The following is a 22,110-nucleotide window of genomic DNA, read 5'->3' as shown; positions in this document are numbered from 1 at the left end:
GAAAGACAAAAATCACCTTTGGAAATCTCACAGGGAGCCTGTCTTCTAATTAGGGTAAATGAATGCCAAACCTGCCTCAAGATAAAGGGATACACAGGATAACTTATAATCCACTAAGTCTAGGATCTTGCTAGCCAGATTCCTTACCTCATAATAGAGACTCTTTTAGACCTTATTTAATAGGCTCAAGCATTGTTAATAAAAACATTTATTTTGTATTTTATACAGAACAACCTGAAGTCTGCATTATGACTTGACAGTTACCCAGGGGTTTACAGACAGTATTATCCATCTCAACAGCGTGGTTCTGGGGATTAGGGATCCACACAAACACAGGCAGGAGTTGCGAGGGAGGAAAGGGGCACAGCAGGAGTGTATTTCAATCCTTTCTTAAAAAGAAAAGGCAGTAGAGCATTCTGAGTCATTGGAAACCTGTGCATATGGGGCTTCTAAAAACAAACACTGTACTGTGAGCTCTTGGGGAAGGTGCAGGATTAAGGACCCTGATAAATAAAGGGATATCTGCTTGTGGCAGGGGATGAGGAGGGAGGTTTACTATTTTTAATGCCCTCAGTCCCAGTACTTGATATTCAAAGGAGACCATGTCCAATCTTAAATCATTTCCCTGTTCAGAAAGAGGTGCTAGCACCTCTGGGAAGAAATGTCAGTCATCCCCAAGTCTCTATTCTATAGCCCATAGCATGTTAAAGGGGAAAAAAGCCAAAGGGTAGTGGTTTGTGTTCTGTGGAAGTAAAAAGCTTAGCTTATGTTAAGCACTGATAAATCCAAATGACTAGGAAAGACCACAGATCAGACAGTGCTATATACAACCCGTGAAAGAGGCCTCTAACAGTGACCAAGAGGGGACAGTCCAGAGCAACCTCGGCTTGAGGCGCAGCAGGTATAGGAAATCTGGAAGGAGGTGAGTATTAAAGTAGTGGGCAACAGAACACTCCCAGATCTTAGTTTTAATGGGATAACTTTAAAAAGATAAAATAAAAATCAAACACTGGGTGCCAGTCACAACAAATGCCATGGCCTTTATAAAGATCATGTGGTAGCATTAAAAAAAAAAAAGCCAAAGCATAACCAATAGGCCTTGCTTGGAAGTGTCTGTGTGCATGGGAGGTTAATGGGGCTTGGTACAGCTGACGATCCAACATGATTCCTATGGAAACAGAAGGGGCAGAGTCCTGGTTTGCTGGCCTATTAAAGGGTGGGCAGAATAGAACCAAAAGCTCTGAAGTGACAGCAGATTCTCTGCAACCAGCTTTGACCCAGGGAAAGAGGAGTCAGATTCTCTCTCTGGAGACTAGGGGGTGGCAAACCTAACGCATACCACATGCATTAGTCCTGGTCATCAACAGTTGATGGGCAACTCATACCAGGCAGGGGAAAGAGGTGGTTAGGGAAGAAGGGTCACTTTTCATCTTTTAAAATCTTAATTTATATTTTAAACTCAAACTTATCATCAGTGCCTCAGACACAATTTAATCTTAAGTCTTTAAAAGCCCCCTGAAACAAAAGTATATTTTTTAAATTAAGCTCCCTCACTTTGTGGTAGTTAGTTTCCTCCTAGCCTCCAGTTTCACCCTGACTTAGAGTCCACAAACTTTATCAGACCTTCAGTGCTCATGGACTTGGGTCTCTCTAGAGGGAAGCCCAGGGCTCGGCTCCAGATGAGTTGTGCTAATACACCCAGTGCCCGCGATACCCCAAACAGGACTGTGTAGTAATTCATCTCCGTCATTCCATAGTACTGTAAGGTAAAGAGAAACAGGTTTTGTTAAAGGCCTACAGGTAGTGGCATGTACAAGCCCAGGGTGATAAAAACCTTAAACTAGTTAGCCTTCAGTAGAAATGACATTGGGAAAAGTATAGCAATTGGATTTTGAAGAGAGAGCACCCCTTTCCTCCAGCCCACACCCTCCCCCACACCCCTTAACAAAGGCAACTTTATCAAAAAAGGAAGGAAGGAGGTGTGAGAGTCCTTGCTCTGACTAGGGAGTTGACTCTGTGCACGGTAGAGAACAGTAGGGTTTGGTATAAATGAGAGAAAGCTGGGAAGGGAGGACTCACCTGGAGCAGCACCCCACTGTGAGCATCTACATTGGGCCAAGGATTCTTGGCCTTGCCCTGCTCTAGGAGGATATTGGGCACAATCTTGTACAGCTGAGCAACCAGCTTAAACATGGGGTCATGAGGCAGGTGTTTCAGAGCAAACTCTCGTTGACAGGTATATCGTGGATCAGTCTTCCTTAGCACTGCATGGCCATAGCCTGGGACAACCTGTAAAGAATGAGGGGAAAAGCCAGTTGTAGTCTCAGAGATTCTTATCTCTTCTGAATTCTTCTGGGTAGGCAAATGGGAAAAAAAAAATCTCCCTCTGTAATTTAGGGAGTTATTTCATTCTTTTCTCCTTCATTCTTCCAAATTACAGAACTTGAGTCTTGGCTTCTCTCCTGACTGCTCAGCATCTCTGCTTACCCGTCCTGAGTTGAGTGTGTTCCAGATGTAGTCACGTAACTTCTCATCTGACACATCCTTGCCAATTTCCTTCTGTAGTTGTGTCAGCCAAACAAGTACTTCCTGTGAGTAAGGTTTAGAGAATAAAAGAGTGTCAATGCGTATGCCGGGGGAGAATGACAGGATCAGACACAGCATGGGAGTAAGAAAAACATGGAGCAGGAAAAGAAAAAGAGTAGCCTTACCTGATTTGCCAGTCCATGGAGGGGCCCTGCCAGCCCGTTCATGGCAGCTGCAAAGGACAGGTAGGGGTCCGAAAGGGCACTGCCCACCAAATGGCTGGTATGGGCACTTACATTGCCACCCTCATGGTCGCTGTGGGGAAGTAAGAAAAGAGAATCAAGGCTGAGAGAAAGGAGAAAGAAGGCATAGATTATGGGAACACAGACCTTGCTGTTCTCTTATGGCCACACACTAGCCTAGTTATGGGCTCACCAAGCCTACAGCCAGTCATTTCTACATAAGCTCTTGTAAGAGATGCCCCAATCTTACTACCAGCCTTTGTTCACTAATCCACAGGGCTGGAGAGGTGACTGGTTGATGATGCTGCTGTGCCAAGCTCCCTGACTCTCACCCCAACTTTAATAGCAATGGCCAGAAGAGGGAGCTCCTGGAAAGCTGACGGACCTATCCAATGTGAGCAGCTAGTACCTCTTCCTGGCTAGAAGTATGATCTTAGGGCAGTTATGGTAATTTCCCTAGACCTCCTAACCTTCCATACTGAACCCCTTTTTTGCCTTGTATCATCTCTTATGCTGTGTTTCCATCTCCTTGCTGCCCACCACCTGTTCCCAGAAGATGAGAATGTTAAGGAGCTTTTCTTAATATTCACAACCAATCCAGGCACCTGGTGGCTACGGTTGCTGGGTCTCCCTCACCTGTGGATGGTGAGGTACAAGCGCATGAGCTCCGTGAACCGAGCATCAGTATAGCCTAACATGTTGGTGAAATTGTGGGACCAGTCCAGCTTAGAATCAATGGCCCCAATACTGCTGCCCTCCCGGTAGAGATTCCGGTAGATCTTTGCTGCAACACAAGGTAGCTTTGCGATCAGATCCATACAGTCTTCATAAATCAACTGAGGGAAGAAGAGGAAAATGGAGAAAAAAAGAAATTATCAAAAAGAAGAATTAGGCAGGGGTGGTGTCTGTCATCCATGGATTGGGCTATTTGGGTGGATGATTATATGCTGGGTGGTTACACAGGGATTATAACAAAAGTGACTATTTAATTGAATAACTGTTGTGACCCAGGCACTGCACTGAGGGATTGACACACACTATCTCATGTATATTAAAACATTATTCCCAGTTTCTTCCACTCTACAAAGTATATAATGACCTCCATTTTACAGAATAGGGAACTGAGGCTCAGGGAGCATTTGGTTAAATGCCAAAGTCAGATTTTGAATCCTTATATGTTTAATCATGTTTTCTGCTACACGACTTTGCACTCAATGAATGCTAAGACACTAGGTTTTAATGAGTCTGTTTCATCTTTGAAAGAAAATTCATCACATATGCCAAGGGTCAAACAGTGGCATTCAGTTGTTAGTTAACAAAGGCTTCCATTTTTTAAGCACTTACTATGTAACAGGTACTGTGCTACACATATTATTTGCATTTTTTTCTTCTCTTACAATAATCCTGTAAGGTTATGTATCCCTCATTTTACAAATGAAGAAATTGAGGCTTGCCAGGTTAAGTAACATGCACAAGGTCACCCACTCAGCTAATAAGCATCATCTGGCTTAAATAATTATCAACTTGTTTCATTTATACCCTTACTTTCCCCTCTCACCTTCCAAATTATTTTGAGTGAATCCCAGACATGAGATATAGATATAGATATAGATAGATAGATAGATAGATAGATAGATAGATATCTCAACATGTAAATACTTTAGCATGTATCTCTCGAAGATAAAGGGCTTTCATAATCAAAGCACAAAATCATTATCCCACTGGAAAAAAAAAAAACTGAATAAATCTTCAATACCACTAAATACCTACTCAGTATTCAAATCCATCCTCACATCTCAATTCACTTATTATAATTGCCCTCCCCCATTCATTTCATTCAGGATTAAAAATAGCCCACATTGCAACTGTCTGATAATGTCTCTGAAGTCTCTTTTAATCAATTTTTCTTTCTTATGCTGTCCTTCTTTTACTTTGCAGCTTATTTGTGGAAGATCAGATTATCTGTTCTCACAGTTTAAATTTTGCTGGTTATGTACCTGTGATGTCATTTAACATGTTCCTCTGTCCACTGTATTTCCAACAAACTGACAGAGCTAGAGGCTTGAGTAGATTCAGGTTCAATTTTTTTTAGCAAGACTATTTGATAAATAGTGCTGTGTTCATTTATTAAGAGAAACATAAAATATCTGGTTGCTTTTTGTGATGTTAATAGCTTGCTCAACTTTTATGTCTCAATTTCATCTTCTCAAAGGGATTTCAAGTTCCTTTAGGGAGGGGACAGAGTTTTAGTAGTTTTTTTTTTTTTTTAATAACAAACAATTTCTACTTTCATTCACGGTACATAGAAAGCGTAACTTCCCAGGCATACGGAAAGCATGGAGAAAATACTTGCTGAATGATATCACATGGTGCTGTCCTATCGAGCTTACTGGCTAAATGTTACTGCAGTAAGTCATGAGGTTTCAGTAGTTCTGTTGGAACAAAGGGCAAAATCTACAGTAACTAGCCTAAATGAGTTAATCCTTATGAAATCATCTATTACTCAAGAACTCAGTGAATTCTGTCAATGCCACCAAGATTCAATGAGAATACTGCCAAAATTAAAAAGCTACTTGAAGCAAGAAATATTAGCTAACACTTGCAAGTTCTCAGGAGATTACCTGCAAGATAATCATACTATTAACTATACCTCCTTGCAGATTTACATCCCCCAAGGAAGTAGGTTATTTCCAGAAGCCTGCATCAAGGATATGCAGTTCTAAGGGACCTGGATTCATGAGCAGTATGACAAGAACAGGATCCGGGGCTAGGCAAACTGGTTATCTGTGGAGTATATATACTAACTTTCAAAAATCATCTGTAAAGTATGAATGACCACATCATAAAAAACTACAAAAAGGAGACTGTTTCAACTTCTACCACTGAGATGAAGTTTATAAAGGAACACGTATCAGACCAGGTATGACGGTGTGGGATCCTTATCCGGCTCTGTGTGGTGGCAAAGCTGCAGTCAAGAGATGAAATAAACACACCGACAGAGAACTCCTTATTTCTTCTTTAATAAGCTAAGACTGAGGTGCTATTTAGCTACTTGTACTCACTCATTCTTTATCTATAAAGCCTTGGAAAAAAAGACCTTAAAATATGCCACTATCACAACTGCCTGGAGTAAAGGTAAAACGGACCATAATCATCATTGTGAGCCAGTATCTCTACTGCTAGAGAAATTCTGGCCAAGCATTTAGCTATTAATCATTTTTGAGAAGACACAGAAAAAGAAGAGAGCCAGTATTAATGTGAAGAGACCCTAAAGTGAAGCCAACTCAAGTCTGAATCTGGTCTCTACCAGTTACTAGCTGCATGACCTTGGGCAAGCTACTTAATTTCTCTAATCCTCAGTTTCCCCATTCAGTAAAATGGGAATAAGTAGTAACATCTATCTCATGCAGTTGTTCTGAGTTGTTCACATAATGAATAGAAAGCATTTAAACATAATACTTGGTATGTTTTCAAGAGCTTATGTGCTGGGATGATGATTTTATTATAAACAGCTTCAAAACCTACATAAACTATTCATAGGCCTTACTAGAAAAACCTTATCTGTCAGGCACTTTGCAAATTTTACTCAATTCAACAATATCTTAAGGCTACTTCACAATTAAACAGCTCGTTGCATCAGAGTAATCTCCTAGTCATGAGTGAAGTTAAGTCAATTAGAAAAAGACCTGTTTCACCTCAAGAGATGACACTATTTAAAGTCACGTAAACTATGATGGAAGAAAATGTTGTAGGCAAATCATCCTCTTGAGGTATATGTAAAAAACAGCATGAACTGATGATTTTAGTAAAGACTTAGATCACACATACTCCTTAACATAAATTTTTCAACAGAAATAACCAGCTGAATGCTGTCACATAATTCTACTTAAGCAGCCTATGGTTAAATTAACCAAGATGAGAGAACTGAACCGAAATAGCATGTTTGACTTGAGAGAGAGACCACAAGACAGGGCAGCAAAAGAGCACTAAGCTCCACTAAACTAAAGCAGTTACTGGTGCTAATTTCTGTTCAGTGTGAACTTAATAAATACATATCCTGAAGCTGACAGATATACTGGTGCTGCTTATAAATACTCTCCAGGCAGCAAAGTCCTGAAATACAACATTTACTTCAAAAGTCACCCAATAACATTTCACAAAGAGGTGGCAGAACAACCAGTCAATGGCTGTCCTTTGAAATGGAGGCAATAGCAAGCAGAGAACAAGATTCATTTTAGTGATTCAGTAAAGGACAGTGTGAAGGAATGCAGCATGTTTGGCTACAAGGGAAATATCTGACAGTATTTACTGCAAAGTATGCAGAACTTTACAACAGACAAGACAATAGCACTGTAAGTAGTAACAGGCACTACTAAGTGGTCCATTTCTAAAAGTTATAAAGTAGAAAAACTGTTGGGCTTGATTTAACCTTTTATGGTGACCCACAAAGATAGCAGTTACTTAAACAGCATTTAAAAAAGAAAATGAAAAGCAATATATTTAGGTTATATGACCTTCTGAACCTGCCGATGTGTAACTACAAATGCTTTAAGTGCTTGTGAATATGTTTAGTTTGCATCATTCCTACACCTTCCTCCTCAATACCAACCAGACTAACATCAATTACACAACTTTCTCTCCCTCTTTCCCCCAACGGTAAACACAATTCTCTAAATACACAGTTGGCATTGAATAAATATTGACCAACCAAATGAAGCAGGAGTTGTGAAAACCCCAAGAGGATTTGTTTAGACCAGTGGCCCATGCTGTTTTCTGCCTTGCCTCATAATGAACTCACTGGGGGCCTTCTCCTGGTCAAAAATCACTTAGTGTATCTGCTTTGTAAAAAGGAACTTTTCTGTTCCTATGCTACCTGTCTCCAAATAAACAAAAGAAGATGAGATGTCCTCCTGTAAACCTAGCCAGATACGTTGTACTGTACCCAGTGTTTGTGAGTATGTGGGGTGTTAGAAACAGGGTGGAAGGAATTGTGTCCTGTGTGCTAGGACAAGGCACAAAAATCTTCTCATACTCTAACCACAGAGTTCAAACTATTAAGGTCATATTTCATTTTCAGAAAATGTGGCTCTTTTGTTTTTTGGATCCTACTTCTAGGATGCTAACCACCATTCCACTCCTGACAGGTATCTTGAGTGGGTTAGTGCAGAACTGTGGCTGATAGGCACTAGCCCTCCTAGGCTCCAGTTACTCAGCTGCCATTCACCCAACTTCTCAAGGTTCTCCTTATTTGGAGAAGGGGAGGAGAAGGAATCCTTTGGGGCCAGGGTAAGACTATTCTGTGAAAGCTTCCTCGGGAACCCTGAACCCTGCAGTTGAGTCACATCTTTTTCAATGTTTCAACAGCACTGAGTACATACCTCTATTACAGCAAGATTACTGAATTGTAGTTTCTTTTTTTATATGTATATCACCCTAACTAAATCAATAGCCTTGGTGATAGAAAGCATGCTCCACTTTTCTTTGCAATCCCAACAACCAATAAAAAGCAAGCCTACAATAAAAACGTGTAAAATGAATTTCTGGCATATCTCAGAGTAGTAATTTTCCTAAGGATTCTACATTCCTTTCTCTTCCTTCACACTCAAGTCCTGATTCTCCATCACACATCAATCACTGCACCAAAGTTTCCTTACCTCCCAGTACCTGCTTCGGTTGACACCCTCTGAATATGCTCGGGCAAAGCTACTCTCACTGTTGAGGGCTGTAATGGCTGCACTGAGCTGAGACATGGGGTGTAGATTTGTGGGAAAGTTGTCCAGCATGGTGACCACATGGGAAGGCAGAGCTGCCCTCTTTGCCCACTCCTTTGAAAGCCAAGATACCTGTGGAAAGGGAGACACTGCTCACAACACTAGGCAAGGAAAAAGAAGAGAAATAAAAAGACAGTGACCTCTGAGTAAAGAAAATCCAAGATAATTCGATCCAATCCATGTAACTCTGCTGATTCTTTACCCTCACTGCACATCTCTATCAACTACCACCCATAACCAGATCAGGATTAAGTGTCTGAGACTAGAGAAAGGCAAAGAAGGAGGGAAATGAGACAGCTAATGTCCTTCGGCTTACCTGTTCCTCTTTTGGGATTTGTCCAGTTACCAGCAGCCAAAATAAACCCTCTGGTAGGGGTTCTTCCCCACCCTTAGCCTTGGGCAGCAATTTCTGGCATTCAGGGATACTGTAGCCTCGGAAACGGATGCCCTTGAGGGAGGGAGAAGAGTAAGGATTACAACTCTTAAGTTTATTAGCCTTGAAGTCACATAATTGACCTGTTCCACTTTTATCAGACCTGTCAACAAGTTAGAACTTTTAAAGTGAAAATCTTCAGGTAACTTACTCCTGCTTTGTGCTTTTAGTTTTATTAGTTGATATAGTAAAAAAGTAAATTCGTGCTTTAGTTATTCCATATGTACCTATTTTCACCTTCCAGAATACACAGGTAGGAGCTTTATTTGGTTCTCCTGCTCCCTAGTGGTCTAATCCATGGTGTGCACAACAGTAAAGTCAATGAGTCTCTTACCTCTTCAGGATCAAGAACTGATGTTTCATATACCAATCCCTTCATGCCTCTCATGCCACCATACATCTAAAGAAAGGAAGATGTAACCAGTCATTAAAATAATTCAGGCTAGCGGGTAGGGTATAGCTCAGGGCTGGAGTGCACGCCTAGCACGCACAGGCCCTGGGTTCAATCCCCAGTACCTTTATTTAAAAAAAATAAACAAACCTAAAATTACCTCCCCTACTGAAGAAAAGAAAAAAGGGAAAAAAAAGAATAATTCAGGCTAGAGACTGGTAGTGCTTCACGGGATCTGGAAGAGATTTATTCTCTGACTTGCAAGGCTTCATTTGGGGGAAGATTTCTGAGAAGTTTATTTATTATAGAATGGAACTTTGAGAGGAAGACTGCTAACATGGGAAATGAATTTTTAAGTTGAGAAATCACTATCTTTAATTAGTTTCTGCCTCTGCTCCCTTTTCTTTTTAATTTTTCTCCTGTCTACTCTTATCCCCTCATTCCCACCAACCAAAGTAAACAGAAAGGGTTTAATTGCAGGGAAAGGAGACAAAGGTAAATGGCTAAACACTGTTGTGAAATTATCATCTGAGCTGCTTAGACTCTTAGGCTGGAGAAGAAGCTGTCCTAAAGCTGTTCTATAAGGCCTGCTAGAGCTGCGGTTTAACTGGATGGTCAGTAGAGCATCAACTCAAAGACAGAGAGCCTTGGCCCCAACAGCTGAGGGGTTGGGAAAAGGAACAGAAACTTCATTCATCCCTCCCATACATGAATTAGGTTAGGCTCAACTATTAAATCTGTAGAAAAGAATAATCTAATTTCTAACAAACACCAGAAGCTTCAACATTTCCTTGTATAAGACAGAATGGTGCTTTTTTTTGGGGGGGAGGGGGAGTTTTTTGTTTGGTTTTCTTTTTTTTGGAGGTGGGGATAATCAGGTTTATTTATTTTTATTTATTTTTTAATAGAGGTACTGGGGATTGAACCCAGGACCTCGTGCATGCTAAGCATGCATTCTACCACTGAGCTATACCCTACCTTAAGAGAATGGTACTTTTGTTGAAGCACGTTACACAGCTACTTTTCCCAGCCAAAACCCCACAAACCTTACCATGTCCACAGTGATTTGGCCCACCACTGTCTTGCCATGTTGTTGCCTGAAGGTCTTAATTCTGGCCTGCTCCTTAGGTATCAGGTCGGCCAATATGTCTTTCAAATTCTAAAAAGAGAAGTAGAGGCTAAGTGATGATCAAAATATTAATTAGATTTCTACAAAGTAGGTATGTCAAGATTTGCTTCTCAGATTTCCTGTCTGTCAGGGAAATATGGTCAACTACCCTACATATGAGCGTAAAAGAATCAGGCAGAGGGAGAAGGGAATGGGGAGCTGTTTAATGGGTACAGAGCTTCAAGTTGGTAAGATGAAAACAGTGGCGATGGTTGCACAATAATGTGAATGTACTTACTGCCACTGAACTATAAAGAATAGTTTAATTTCTAATGAACACCATAAGCTCCAGCATTTCCTTGTATGGGTCAGAATGCTTTGAATAGTCAGTAAAGAGAATGCTACTTTTGCTGAAGTACATTACAGAGCTACTTTTTCCAGCCGAAACCCACAACCCATACCACGTTCACAGTGATTTGGCTATTTTAAAACAGTAATAGTATAAACAAACAAACAGTAATAGTAATAACAGATATAACAACAATGATGAGAGGCTGGGTGGTAGCCCTCCTGCCCGCCCCATCCCAGGGTCAGGCTGCCTCGAGGACTCTCAGCCGTCTTTTTCAAACCTTACCGTGGAAGAAGCACTGGCATGCCGGGCAGCAAGAACCAGACAGGATGCATTCTGCAAAGAAAACACAAAACCTTATGCAATCGTCCTCCCTCTTATGTACTAAAAAGTAGTTATGGTGACGCAACCTCTCTCTTCGTCTTAGTGTCAAAGGACAGTCTGAAGTAAAAAAGGTGTAAAAGGCCTTGAACAATCTGGAAGGAGGCATCAGTCTGGAGGAAGCAGCTTCATTAGTGTTCCTGACAGAGACTCACATCACCTGGCTTCCAGGGCTGGGCTTTGTTAGGCACACAGGAAAGGTCAGAGAGGCAGCTGTTAAAGTACCTAGTCCACCCTAAGCTAGCTGTCAACAGCTCTGAGTAGCCCTGAGAAAAGCAAATGAGGAAACTGATCAATTACTTAACCCAGATGGGAAGGTCTCTTCAGCACCTGGTCTTCTGGCAGCACTTCAACCTCACCAGTCTAGGAGAGCCCACAGGTGGAAGCAGCCTATTACAACCCTACCTGAAATGCTCTTGGAAAAAAACACAGAGAAGACAATATCTACAATGTAACAGTGGACAGACTGCTCAATAAGAGCAATGGAAACCAGAAAACTGGAAAATTATCTTTAAAGTGTTGAGAGAAAATAATTATCAAGCTAGAGCTGTGTTATCCAGGTGAGGAAAAAAATCTTAAAGGAGGTGAAATAAAGACATTTCATGTAAACAAAAGCTGAGTTTATCACCTACACACTGTACCAAAGGAATTTTTTTTTATTGAGGTGCGGTCGATGCACAATTTTATATAAGTTTCAGGTGTACAACACAGTGATTCACAACTTTTAAAGGTTGTATTCCATTTATAGTTACTATAAAATATTGGCTATATTCCTCATGCTGTACAATATATCCCTGTACACACAGCAGTTTGTACCTCTTAATCCCCTGCCCCTATTTTGCCCCACCTTCCTTCCCTCTCCCCACTGGTAACCTCTAGTTTGTTCTCTGTATCTGTGAGTGTTTTTCTTTTTTGTTATACTCACTAGTTTCATTTTTTAGATTCCACACATAAGTGGTATCATTCAGTATTTGTCTTTCTCTGACTTATTTCACTTAGCATAATACCCTCCAAGTCCATCCATATTGCAAATGGCAAAAATTTCTTTTTTATGGCTAAGTAGTATTCTATTGTGTGTGTATATGAAAACACACACACACACATATACCACATCTTCTTTATCCATTCATCAGTTGTTGGACACCTAGGCTGCTTCCATATCTTGGCAATTATAAATATAAATAGCGTAGCTAGCCTACATTTTTCTATGTGAAGATTGCTGAGTTGCAAGAGAAAGTTCAACACTGCCTTTGAAAAAGACAACCAGTTATACTACTACCAAGTTTATCATAAGGGCTTAGGCAAGGAGATTGCCTTTTTGCACAAGATAATTTTGAAGATAAAATGAGACAGTCAAAGTAAGCCCCAGTTTCCTCATCTATAAAATGGTGCTGACACATCCACCACACATCTCACAGGGTTGTCTTGTGATGATTAAATTACAATGGATGTGAAAGCACCTTGCAAATTAAAAAGACCTCACACACACGCACACAAACTAATGGTGGAGCAAGGCTACACCTCTCCTCCTTTTGCCAAAAGGCCAGAGACATCTTTTGTAGTAACTACAATCATCCCTCGGTATCCAAGAGGGGATTGGTTTCAGGACCTCTCCCTCAACAGACACCCAAATTGGAAGCTCAAGTCTCTTATATAAAATGTTGTAGTAAGTGCATATAACCAATGCACATCCTCCCATATACTTTAAATCACCTCCAGATTACTTATAATACCTAATACAATGTAAATGTTATATAATTGTAAATACTATGTAAATAGCTCTCAGCAGGTGGCAAATTCAAGTTTTGCTTTTTGGAACTCTCCAGAATTTTTTAAAAAATATTTTGATCCACAGCTGGTTGAACCTATGGATGCAGAACCTGCAGATACAGACGGCTGACTGGACTGCACTGCTCTCTGATTGTGCTGAAAATCATTTGTACCAGTGATACTGTATAAACTCCAAAAGACTACATGCCTAAGGTGAGAGTTCAGTAGAGCCTAAGCCTTTTTAGAATTTTATACCCCTCTTTCTGCTAGGGCAGGAGTGAGGACTGAAAAGGGAAAAGGCCCTTGAAAAAAGGTTATTTTAAAAAGAATCAACCCCAGAAGGAAATCTACTTCAGGATGACACCTGCACCCCAATGTTCATAGCAGCACTATTTACAATAGCCAAAACATGGAAACAGCCTAAATGTCCATCAACAGGTGACTGGATAAAGAAGATGTGGTATATTTATACAATGGAATACTACTCAGCCATAAAAACCGACAACATAATGCCATTTGCAGCAACATGGATGCTCCTGGAGAATGTCATTGTAAGTGAAGTAAGCCAGAAAGAGAAAGAAAAATACCATATGAGATCACTCATATGTGGAATCTAAAAAACAAAAACAAAAACAAACAAACAAACAAAAACAAAGCGTAAATACAGGACAGAAATAGACTCACAGACAGAGAATACAGACTTGTGGTTGCCAGGGGGATGGAGGGTGGGAAGGGATAGACTGGGATTTCAAAATTGTAGAATAGATAAACAAGATTACACTGTATAGCACAGGGAAATATACACAAAATGTTATGATAACTCAGAGAGAAAAAATGTGACAATGAGTGTGTATATGTCCATGAATGACTGAAAAATTGTGCTGAACACTGGAATTTGACACAACATTGTAAAATGATTATAAATCAATAAAAAAATGTTAAAAAAATAAAAAAATAAAAAGAATCAACCCAAAGCTAAATTCAGACAGCATAGAGCAAACTGATATGGCCCTAAAACAAAGGGGGGAAAGCTTCAACTTGTTAACCAGGGCTGCTCACAACTCCTTACATTAACTTCCTAAAGAATCTCCTCTTGCAGATACAAACTACTATATACAGAATAAACAACAAGGTCCTACTGGATAGCTCAATGAACTATATTCAATAACTTGTAATAACCTACAATGAAAAAGAATACACATATGTATAACTGAATCACTACGCTGTACACCCAAAACTAACACAACATTGTAAATCAACTATACTTCAATTAAAAAAAAAAAAAGAATCTCCTCTAGCTCACCGAGGACCATTTGGGCAGAAAGTATGCAGCACAAATAGCCCTTTAGCTTGTTCATCCTACATGGGGCAAACAGAGGCTGGACCCAGCACTCAAGAAATAACTTTCTTTTTTTTTTTAACTAGTCACCAAAAAATGAACAAGGGAAAACCTGTGAATAGGTTTAAACTATTGTTCTACAGGCCTAACCATGTTCAAGCCATTCCATACTCCCACAGATCCCCTATTATAGAGGTCCCATCTCCCAGAGACCACATCAGCCTTCAGCAGGACCTTTTAACTGTGGGTAGGTGGTTGCTGTGGTTTGGTTTTGTTTTTAAAAAGGCTATAGGGGAACATATCATCTAAGAGAAAAAAGTTGCAATCTCTTCATAATGATCATTTTGTCCACTTCTAAACCATCTTTAGGTTTCTATAATGGCTGTCTGCTTCATTTGCAAGAGGAAAGATTGTAAGAAGAATAGTTTAAGGTTAAATCTTATGGGAAAAAAATCTACCAAAGCTCAAAAGACAGAATGAGAGCCAGATCTTAAGATGAAAATAGAAATTTCCTCAGGCTGGAGGTCTTTCTTCCACCAATATAAACATAAAACAAATACAGTTTTTTCCCTTGAGAGAGAGAACTGCTAGAATCAGTAAGCTTCCCTCTTCTTTTACTTCACTTAAGGTAAAAAAAATAAATAAAAAATAAAAAAAGGAAAAGGAAAAAAGAGAAATCAGAAAGAAAAGGATGTAGAAGGTTACCTAACAAGGCTGTAAGAATGCAGCATCATTTAAGGGCATCAAATGGGTTACAACTGCTGCTTAGTTACAGCCATTTCTCAGATCTGTTTATATAAACACTACTTTAAGGCAACGGTTAAGGAAGAACTTGGAACTAAACTATCACCCCACTTCTACCACCAGCAAAGTCTTAACTGCCTTGGTAGACAGCAGCTATGCCATTTAATGAGGTGCCTCAGGAGTAACTTAAGGAAAGCTAATCTCAACTGTCCCTAATCTCCAACAGTAACACTTCTTAGCCAGATCTCCAATTTGCAAAGCAATGCTAGTTTGTGGAGAAGCTGGCTCTATGCTATAGAATAAAGCTAGTATATTCTGTTTCTACTACACTTCTCGGCCACTTACTGTGTGACCCTAGCCATTGAACCTTTCTGTGCTTTAGTTTTCTTATCTGTAAAATGAGAACAATAATAGTACCTACCTCAAAGGACTGCTATGAGAATTAATCAAGCCAATATTTACAAAGCACTCAAAACCATGTCTGGCACATAGCAAGTGCTCTGTATTTATTATACAAGAAATATAGAAAATCAAATAGAATGGCCACTTTTTAGCACACTTCGATGTCAGGTTTAGTCATATTTTTAGCTTACTCTGCAGCTTAGAAGAAACTGAAGAAATACGAAGGATTTTAAAGGCAGCAATTCATTGATATGACCACTCAAAAGGCTAGAATAGGAAAAATTCAAGTTAGGGCAACTTTACCTAGTAGTGCAGGAGACAAACACATGACTTGGAATTAGGAAAGGAAATCTGGGTTCTAGTCCCAGCTCCATTCCTATGTAACTGAGACATCCAAAGCAAAACAACTAAATACTGTTTCCCTTTCTTTCTCCACATTTAGTAATGCTCAGGCTACTTAGCTCCAAGTTTGATTCTAAGACTCCAATAAGGACATATGTAAAAGTAGTCAAAAGCCTTCTATTTACAGTATGGCTGCCTAGCCAGCAGAATTAGCATTACTTGGGAGCTTGTCAGAAATGCCTCATCGCAGACTCACTGAACACAAATCTGCAGTTTAACAAACTCATTAGGTGATTCCTATGAACAATAAAATTTGAGACGTAGTCATGGTCTAAAGTGTTAAGCGAGCAGAAGGGTAGAATATAAAGGCTCTGGGATGTGGAGTTATCAAGGGTCAAGTCCTACTCAGGTTGTGACACTATCCTTTTGTGCTACCATAGCTAAATGATCTAACTTCTAAGTTCCACTTTTCGCATCTCTAAATTGGTAATAAAACCAATTTCATGGTAGACAAGTAGACTATATGAAATCATTTGCATGAAAGCATCTAGAACAGTGCCTGCTGCATAGCTGAGTTCAATAAACATTTGTTTCTTGGAAACGTGTTGGCCTATTACTACCAACTCAAGTGTCACAACTATTTCGAGGAGTTGGATCCCAGGAAAGAGGCAGTCAAGTTTGACGAAGGGATGAATGGGTAATTCCCTCTAGCTGTAGAACAGAAAATAAAGCCCCAATTTCCTTAAGGGCCCCCTGACCAAGAGAGGAGTCTCAGGGAGAGAAAACAAATTTAACCAACTATAATCTCCACCAGCAGGTGACCCCTAGACAGGAGATGTTAGAGGACTGTCACACCCTACACATCTCATTTCATCTACCCCCTGGTTGCCAATGAAAGCTGCTAAATGGCTTTGTATAGTGCACTCAGGCTATACTCAGATGGAACAGGCAGATTACAAACCTCTGAGTCATCCTTGAACTTTCACCTCCCAGCTCCTCCCCTAATTCTGGAGGTGTGGCAACTGGGCTTTTGGCTTTGGGTTGCATGCCACGCGTAGAGTCATCCTACTGGAACAGCAGCTGTCAGGTGAATCAGGGAGTCACTCCACTCAATAGGTCGGCTCCTCCACAGGGAGAGATAGAGCTACTTCCAAAGATAAGGGCCTGGCTCAGAAATTCTGACAGCCAGGATTCTCTACAGGGTGGGGGATTCATAATCACTAAAAGGCTTTCTCAAACCTCATATGCTGTCACCCCTTGCAATAACTCTTTTAGTGAGTTTGCTATTATTGATAGAAGTGGGCTGTAGCTCTCACATGTGCTATGTTAGGATAGAAAAATATAATTAAGGGAACCTCTATCTTAAAGGGCCAATGGAGGATAAAGACAAATAATACAAGCAGGAAATTCTGCTAAAAACTTGCTTATATTAAAAAAAAAGTTAAAAAAAGACTTCCTTATAATACTTATTTCTGGGACAGGGTATTGGCCAAATAACTTAACAAAAATCAATTAAAGCTACTCCATTCTCCCCCAAATTCTGGAAACAGTAGAATCCTATTTGGATAAGGTTATTTCTCCCTTACTCCTCTTAGCCTATTATCATCATTTGTCCACATCTAGGATCCTTACTCTACAGGGGAAAAGCCAAATTTTCCTTGATCCTCCATCCTAGGCACATTCAGGAACAAGTCCTGCCACATATCCCGGAGCTCTGACATCAAAAACTTGAGCGATTACAAACCATCACGTATCAAATAAATAAGCTACAAGGGTATACTGTACAGCACAGGGAATATAGCCAGTATTTTATAATAACTTTATAAATGAAGAATAATTGAGGAGAGGTATAGCTCAGCAGTAGAGCATGCACGAGGTCCTGGGTTCAATCTCCAGTACCTCCATTTAACTAAATTAATAAATAAATCCTTACTCCCCCCCAAAAAAACTTCTAAAAAATGGAGTATAATCTACAAAATTTTTAAATCACTATGCTGTACACCTGAAACTAATATTATAAATCAACTATAACTCAATAAAAATTTAATTAAAAAAAAAACTTGTGAGAGATGCTCCTGATTTTAATAGAGCCCTTTCTCCTCCTTCATAAAACAAAATCAGAGCTTGCCAAGCCAGCAGAACTGGCTTAGTTGATGAAGCAAACATAATTCACTAATAACTGTAGGAAAAATCTTGTGCTACAAAGCCTTCCAATGCAGAAGAAACAACTTGCATTAAGGGAAAAAGAACATGCATAGGACAAAGGTTCCTCTCTCCCCAGAACCAGCTCAGAGAACTGTCTCACAATGGTGATATTGGAAGTCAGCCTGCACTGCTCGTTCAGGCCAGTTGACAGCCTGAGCGGAATAATCCTCAGAGTTCATACTCTGATCCCCTTCATACTCACAAGAGTTTCCTTAATAATTCTACCTAATTCTCATTGTCTAACAGACCCTTCCCAAAAGGTTCACTGATTATTCAGTGAGGAAGACAGCCAAGGACACAAATTCAGCCTCAGAAAAGAATCAAGAGTTCTTATTTTCCTTTACTATTCTTTGCTGTCCTTTATCAAACAGTTGATGTTCAGAGAAATTCTTACTGTTCTTTAACAAATAGTTGCTGAACACCTACTTATTATGTGCACACCAAGTGTACAGTAGTGAATAAAGTGTTTATGATCTGTCACCACACTACTTTTTCAGGAACTAGAAACTGTTCTCTCACTTCTACTAGGAGTTGTTACGATGCTTTGTTTCAGGGATTTACAAAAAACTTTTCCTGAGGCATTTTGGGGGGGGGGGGAACGCCTTGGAAGACAAACCTAGAGAAAATAGACTAAAACGGACTATTGCTTAAAATAATCACTTATGAAGTCATTTTAAAGTAATCATTGATTCAAAAAAAAAAAAAAAGCCCAACATTCAAAGCTTCATACATACATTAAATATAGCTGCAAACAAAAAGGACTGCGTGTGGTTTTACTGGTTCAACAGAAGGGGATCACCAAGCATTGTGAGTCAACCGAGGTGCTTGAAAAATACAAGTTTTCAGATCCCATCCCACCTTTGCTGCTGAATCAGAATGTGAAGACAGGATTTATGAATGTGCAATGAAAACAAACACCTCAGGTGATGACACCCACTGTGACCTTACAGACCTTTAAAAATAATAACACGTTAAAAGAAATACAGGAACTTGGGCAGCTGAGGGAATAAGTGAAAGTTCGTCAGATCCTAAGATCTATTACTAAAGTTGCCTCACTATTGTTTTAAATTTCACTCAAATCCTGCTTGAATCTATCACATAAGGCACTGAAAATAGGGCAGAAGGAATTACTCTGTGGCTTTAGGGAGACCCACCAAGTCTGGTTTCCTGCCTTCTGCCCACTTGGATTCTAAGAACTAGGAATGCCAGCCTTCCCGTTTTCTGATTATCTCCTTCACAACTGCTCATTTCGATGCCTCCCCACACCCATGCATTCATCTGCTACCAAACTAAAGACCACTAGGAAGTACAAACGCAATCATCGCACCACTAGCACATGACGATGACACTTTATTCTCCATTTTTCATCTTTGGTCCATCTAGTAAGCATCAAAGAACTGCCATTACTTTGGGTAGGCTGGTAATCAAAGTGAAAGCAAAGAGATTTGAGTTCTTACCTTTAAAAGTTTTGGGCTTTAAGCCTAACATTTCACAAGACAAAACTGACTCAGTTTTGATGAACCCAATTTCAGATTAGGTTTTATATAGGATATGTTGTGAGTGGTACAAGTCTGCTGTAAAAGAATCATGGGTATTAATTTAAGTGTCTTGAAAAAGTCTAGAAATAATCTAGAAACACTTTTGGATTGATTTACTCAACGTTATCACACATCCTAGCTTGGAGGAACAATTCAATGGTACAGGATGGAACTAGGGTTGGTTAAGCCACTTTGGTGTTAAGAATCCATAAGTTAATTGGTGGCCCTTCTCCAATTCCCAATCCAGGTCCCCTGTGAAAAGACAGTATCTACAGCACAAAGCTAAGGCACCCACAGCTAATACTAAAGCCACTGCATAGTAGGAATTCATTCAGGTAAACAAGAAGTCAAATAATCTCAAGGCTCTTTATTAGGGGGGCTCTCCAACTCAGGTGTTCATTAAATTACCTGACAGGAGGTAGCGTGGAGCAATAGAACAATGACTAGCATTTGTGTCTCCTAGTAAGGTTAAAAAAAAAATTTCTCAGGAAAGTGAAACTACACCTGACCTTGAGAATCAAAGTGGCAGGGGTCAATTTTTCCAGGTATTTTTCCCTTACAAAGCCTAGCTTAACAGCAAAAGTAAAACAGAGTACCAGTTAGGCTGCAGGCTGATCTGGAAAGCTCAGGCAGGTGCTAGCAATGCTGACAAACTGAAAGGCTTCTTGGTATCCTGGCTATACTGCTTAGATCTCAGGAAATTTCCACTCCTGAGTCTGTGGGGCTTTGTTAGCTTTAAGGGTCAAAAGCCTTCCGACGGCTTCCAATACACAGGTTTCGGGGATCCTCAGGTCTATCTCTAACAGGAAAGTAAACAAAATAATAATGATTCTCCAGTTAGGTAGCCCTGTCAACCCAAAAGCTGAGTTTCCCCAGAGGCTTAAGAGACAAAATAAAATCAAATGTAAATTCTAAAGGTTTTTTCAAACTCCACTGTAGGGTTAGAAGCTCTGGAATGAGCTAATTATAGTATCCCCTATTCTGCCAAACTACTGTCTAGAACTTGCTTCATTTCCCAAGAGGCTTCCTTATCCTGTTCCCTGGCAGCAGGAGAACAACAGTCAAGTAAGACAAGTATCTCCCAAGTGATCAGCCTCCACCTTGCTGCTGGGTGCCTGGAAGAACCCCAGGCTTCATCTTATCTGCCAACCATGCTAGATAATACACAGTAAGCCAAAACCATTCTAAGATTTTCCTTTCCTTCCTTTCAGGTGCTGGCAGCTTTAATCTGTCTGCAGAAGAGAAAGTGTAGGTTCCTTGAAGGGGTCAAGGTCACTTGTGGGACTGTCCTTGCTTGGATTAGAGGACTGGGACTCCTTCAGCACAGCAGTTTTTCTTTTAAAAAGCCAAGTTACCCAGAGACAATTTTGGCATATGAAACTGATAGCACCATTTATCTGCAGCAATATTCTTATGATCCCAACGGCAACAAAAGTCAAGTAGAAGGCCCCAAAGAATAAGAGGAATCTCTTCTGAGTAGAGTAGACTTAAGAGGAACAGTAAAACCTGAGTGAGCAAGTAGTAGGGCCGGTCATGTGACTTTGGAATTACTATCTCCTGCCCAGTATCTTCATTTATTGGCCAGCAGTCTGGGGGAACAACCTTTCTGGTTCTTTCTCCAATCATATGTGATAATCATGCAGGTTTTACACAACTGCTCCACCCCACCCAAGCTCCTCCTATATATTAAAAGTACAAGAGTCCCAAGGACAAAGAGGACCCCAGTCACACTCCTCTAGCAGGAACTGCTGCGGCTTGGTCACTAAAGGCTTAAACAACTGGGTTGGAAAAATGGAATCAGGCAGTTCAGAAAATGACAAGGCCCCCTCTACAAAGCAGAAGCCGAAATTAGCCACTGCTCTAGCTCTCTGGTCCAGGGATAGAGTGAGCAGACCTGCTCACCCCTGCCACTTCTCTCACCCCCGCGCCCTCTTCCAAACAGGCTCTTTCCCTAATTCCAATGAAACAACACCTATGTTCTCCACTGGCGGCTGCTTCTCTTTCCAAGGCCAAGCATCGCCCCCCCTTCCACTCTAGACATGTGGGGTGACAGTAGGGTCCAGCCTTGCCACACGCCCAAGACCGAATGCCGGGGCGGGCAGCGCTCACTTCACTCCCTGGGGCCGGAAGGCCAGCGAAGCACATGGCCCTGGGAGCTTCCATGCAGGGCTGGCGGCCAGCCAAGCGCAGGGCCCCTTTAAGGCGTGCTGGGGTGCGCCTGGGTAGGGGAGGGAGACCCCGGCGCTTGAGGGCCTGCAGTCGCTTCAGCCCCACCCTAAGACGGCGCACTCCGTCCCTTAGTTGCTCACCTTAGCTCCGAAGAGCCGGGCAGCCGCAGTGAGTAAAGCCATGGCGGGCGGACTCGGGGATCTGGTGGGGAGGGATGGAGGAAAGAGAATTGCGGCAGGAACGGGAGCCGCCGCCGCCGCCGCACCAGAGGCCGCGCCGACTGGGGGACAAGGTTGAAAGGAGGCGGCTGAAGGAAAGGGTAGACCAGCCGGCAGCGGCGCCCAGCCCGGGGTCCTCAGCGAGGCCCCGCCTACAGCCCGGAACGCACTCCCGCCCCCTC

At 41.0% G+C, this 22,110-nt stretch overlaps 1 protein-coding gene across 1 annotated transcript; it reads right to left on the bottom strand.

The window, feature by feature from the left end:
• Positions 1–190: 190 nt before the first annotated feature.
• On the bottom strand, positions 191–22,108 carry CS (citrate synthase). The gene is made up of 11 exons (XM_010976859.2): positions 21,851–22,108; positions 11,106–11,156; positions 10,415–10,522; positions 9,307–9,372; positions 8,856–8,987; positions 8,423–8,611; positions 3,405–3,604; positions 2,712–2,841; positions 2,488–2,589; positions 2,080–2,289; positions 191–1,759 (listed from the first exon to the last, which is right to left on the bottom strand). The coding sequence occupies exons 1-11, from the start codon at positions 21,890–21,892 to the stop codon at positions 1,589–1,591; spliced, it is 1,401 nt and encodes a 466-aa protein (XP_010975161.1). The 5' UTR covers positions 21,893–22,108; the 3' UTR covers positions 191–1,588.
• Between the last annotated feature and the right edge of the window lie 2 nt (positions 22,109–22,110).

This window comes from Camelus dromedarius, chromosome 11 (assembly GCF_036321535.1).
Source record: "Camelus dromedarius isolate mCamDro1 chromosome 11, mCamDro1.pat, whole genome shotgun sequence".
NCBI lineage: Eukaryota > Metazoa > Chordata > Mammalia > Artiodactyla > Camelidae > Camelus > Camelus dromedarius.
This window is presented reverse-complemented; position numbering and strand designations above follow the sequence as displayed.

What these genes read in the sequence shown, in the direction of transcription:
- CS (XM_010976859.2), bottom strand. Translation starts at nt 21,892, where the DNA reads ATGGCTTTACTCACTGCGGCTGCCCGGCTCTTCGGAGCTAAG. An exon ending in ATGCCAGTGCTTCTTCCACG is followed by an intron (nt 10,523 to 11,105) that starts GTAAGGTTTGAA and finishes TTCTCTTTTTAG; the next exon opens with AATTTGAAAGACATATTGGC. An exon ending in ACCGAAGCAGGTACTGGGAG is followed by an intron (nt 3,605 to 8,422) that starts GTAAGGAAACTT and finishes TTCTTCCCTCAG; the next exon opens with TTGATTTATGAAGACTGTAT.